A 2,376-nucleotide genomic window follows, 5' to 3' on the forward strand; every position below is an offset into this window, starting at 1 on the left:
ATACATACAAACCAACCAAATGCGCACCATAACTTTCTTTTTTGAAGAAGTTATAGCTAGAGAAGAGCATTTTATACATTTAATTACATGTCCTAATGCTGTTGCTCGGATTTTTTTAGAGTCCGTGTTGGGATCACTCGGGGGAATTCTCCATTAGGGATTTATTTACATATCTGTTTTTAAAAAACAACATATTAAAGGTCTTTTGTTTTAAATGCAAGGCGGAAGGATGGTTGATGACTCTTGGCTGCGGTGGCTTGGCTGAGTTTTCTTTTCAGGGTTATTCTCACGGAGTGACTGTCAAGTCTCTGTCGTCTTTGCCGGGTGATGAGGGTAAGATGGGCGACCGTGCTTCCTCCCCACCGCACTTGGCCGATGTCAGGGAGTTGCACTTGCAGTTGGGATGGGCGCGCTGCAAGCTACCGCTCTTCCCTTCCTTTTTGTGCTTGACCCGACGGTTCTGAAACCAGATCTTCACCTGTTTCTCCGACAGGTTCAGGTAGGTGGCGATTTCGATCCTCCGGAGACGGGACAGGTACATATTGGAAGCGAATTCCCTCTCCAGCTCCAATAGCTGAGTACTGGTGAAGGCGGTACGCATTCGCTTGCTGCTCTGGAGTTGACTAGTACTGCTCTCGGTAGCTGGAAAACAACAATTAACATCGATGAAACAACAGTTAGTATTTTAGTAGATTATAGATTCCATTTGGGATATGACCAAGGTGGACCAATTCCCGACTGAGAATATTCTACAATGAAGCACCTTGTATCGTTCATGTCTGACACAGACATTGTGGGCCAAAGGGCCGCATCCTGCGCTGCACTGTCATATGTTATATGTTGCATTGTCCATTTTGTAAATAAGGCATAACAAATTTGTAACCTGCGCCCTATAGCTGAGAAATATTAACGCTTGCAAATGCAGTATCATCACCATCTGAAATTTGCTTGGAAGACAGTTCCATTCACCAATTACACTAGTAACGTTGGTATTGATTTAAGATTAACTGGATTTGTTAGCGAACGGGTCAACCTTGGAATCGAACCGATTTTAGCGCTTTGAGGGTGTTCAACTGGCCCTTTCCCTTCACAAATCAAGATGTTAATGTTACACTACTTTGGATTGAACGATCTTAAAGGCGGCATGGTGTGGCTGAATTTAAGTCAATCGAGAGGTTGAATGATAAACCAAAGACTAAAGTACGCGATGCGAGAAAATATTCAATTTGGATTTTTATTTTAGTTTACTCACCGAGAGAGAGACAGTGAAACTGTCCCGGGTCTGCCATGGGATAAGCGGCTGAGTAGATGCTTGGTCCATGGTCCACGGTCACTGTGCTGGTTCGGTGATGCCTGCTGAGTGCCGAGTGACAGTACTGTGGGCTAAAGTTGGGGAACTGCGCCTTAAGGAACGGGATACCAGGTGGTCCTGGATGGAGCTGAGAAGCCGTAACGCACAGGGGACATACACACAGCAAGCCTGGTTTCCGTGAATGACAGGACCCAGCCGAAAGAGCCAGAGAATGAGAGGGATGCACGGCGTAAGGCAGTAAAGGCGTGTTGCCATCAAACACACTGGGGGACGACTTCTCGTTGGAGTCCCTGACAATGAGCGAATCCACAAGAAACGACCTGGGCATCTTCAACGACGTTCTCCTCCCTCCGTTGCAGTTGTGGTGTGAGTGAAAGTTGGCGGCTGCCAACTTGTTGGAGGTGGCTGTGGTGCTGAAAGTGCGAAACAGGCTCCTTAAATACTTTGGGTTTGGGCTTGCCATGTGATGGTTACGCCACTAGCGGCAGAGTGCAACTCAATGGGGTTTGTTTTGTGGCTTCTCGGTTTAGATTCACTCTGCACGCTTCGCTTTTATGTCGCTTGTTAACTAAATGAACTGCATAATATTCTCTTATTCTCCTCAACTCCACCTACACGCTGTTTGCGCCCCTTTATCCTTTCGCTCCCACTCTCGCTTTCTCTGTCTGAATTTCAGAGCTCTGTAATCAATTTAGCTTCATCCATTCACTGGATCTCTCTATCCCTTCATTTATTTTACATCACATTCTATTGCTCCCTCTTTCCTTCGACGCTTTGTTATTTTGGACCCCCCCTCCCTCTCACCCACTCTCTCTTTCTCTCAATCTCCTACTTTCTCGGTATACTTCGATACATATTACCACACATGTTTCTCCATTTTCCTATGTATAATCTTGGACACATTTGTAGTCTGTTTCCAGTGCTTCTATTCTGTCTGTATAGGACTACCCCCCAACCCGTGGTATTAACAGTCAATCGCTTCTCTGAAATGTGCATTTTTCTCGATATATTAACCACAGCATCATTTTTTTCCAGCACTCTCCTACATGTTTGCTTTCGCATTT

The 2,376-nt window shown here is 45.5% G+C and overlaps 1 protein-coding gene across 2 annotated transcripts; it reads right to left on the minus strand.

Moving 5' to 3' along the window:
• Nucleotides 1–212: 212 nt before the first annotated feature.
• Nucleotides 213–1,775, minus strand: gsx1 (GS homeobox 1). Of its 2 annotated transcripts, none has more exons than XM_078403049.1 (2): nt 1,253–1,775; nt 213–642 (listed from the first exon to the last, which is right to left on the minus strand). In XM_078403049.1, exons 1-2 carry the CDS (start codon nt 1,773–1,775, stop codon nt 287–289), a joined length of 879 nt encoding a protein of 292 aa, XP_078259175.1. In that variant the 3' UTR covers nt 213–286. The 2 variants fall into 2 exon arrangements, with proteins under 2 accessions (XP_078259175.1, XP_078259176.1); XM_078403050.1 differs by having other exon boundaries at nt 213–632; nt 1,249–1,640.
• Between the last annotated feature and the right edge of the window lie 601 nt (nt 1,776–2,376).

Source organism: Rhinoraja longicauda, chromosome 7 (genome assembly GCF_053455715.1).
Source record: "Rhinoraja longicauda isolate Sanriku21f chromosome 7, sRhiLon1.1, whole genome shotgun sequence".
Taxonomy (NCBI): Eukaryota; Metazoa; Chordata; class Chondrichthyes; order Rajiformes; family Arhynchobatidae; genus Rhinoraja; species Rhinoraja longicauda.

Coding starts and splice junctions, on each gene's coding strand:
- gsx1 (XM_078403049.1), bottom strand. CDS start 1,775: ATGGCAAGCCCAAACCCAAAGTATTTAAGGAGCCTGTTTCGCACTTTC. Junction 643..1,252: donor GTTTCACTGTCTCTCTCTCG/GTGAGTAAACTA, acceptor GTTGTTTTCCAG/CTACCGAGAGCAGTACTAGT.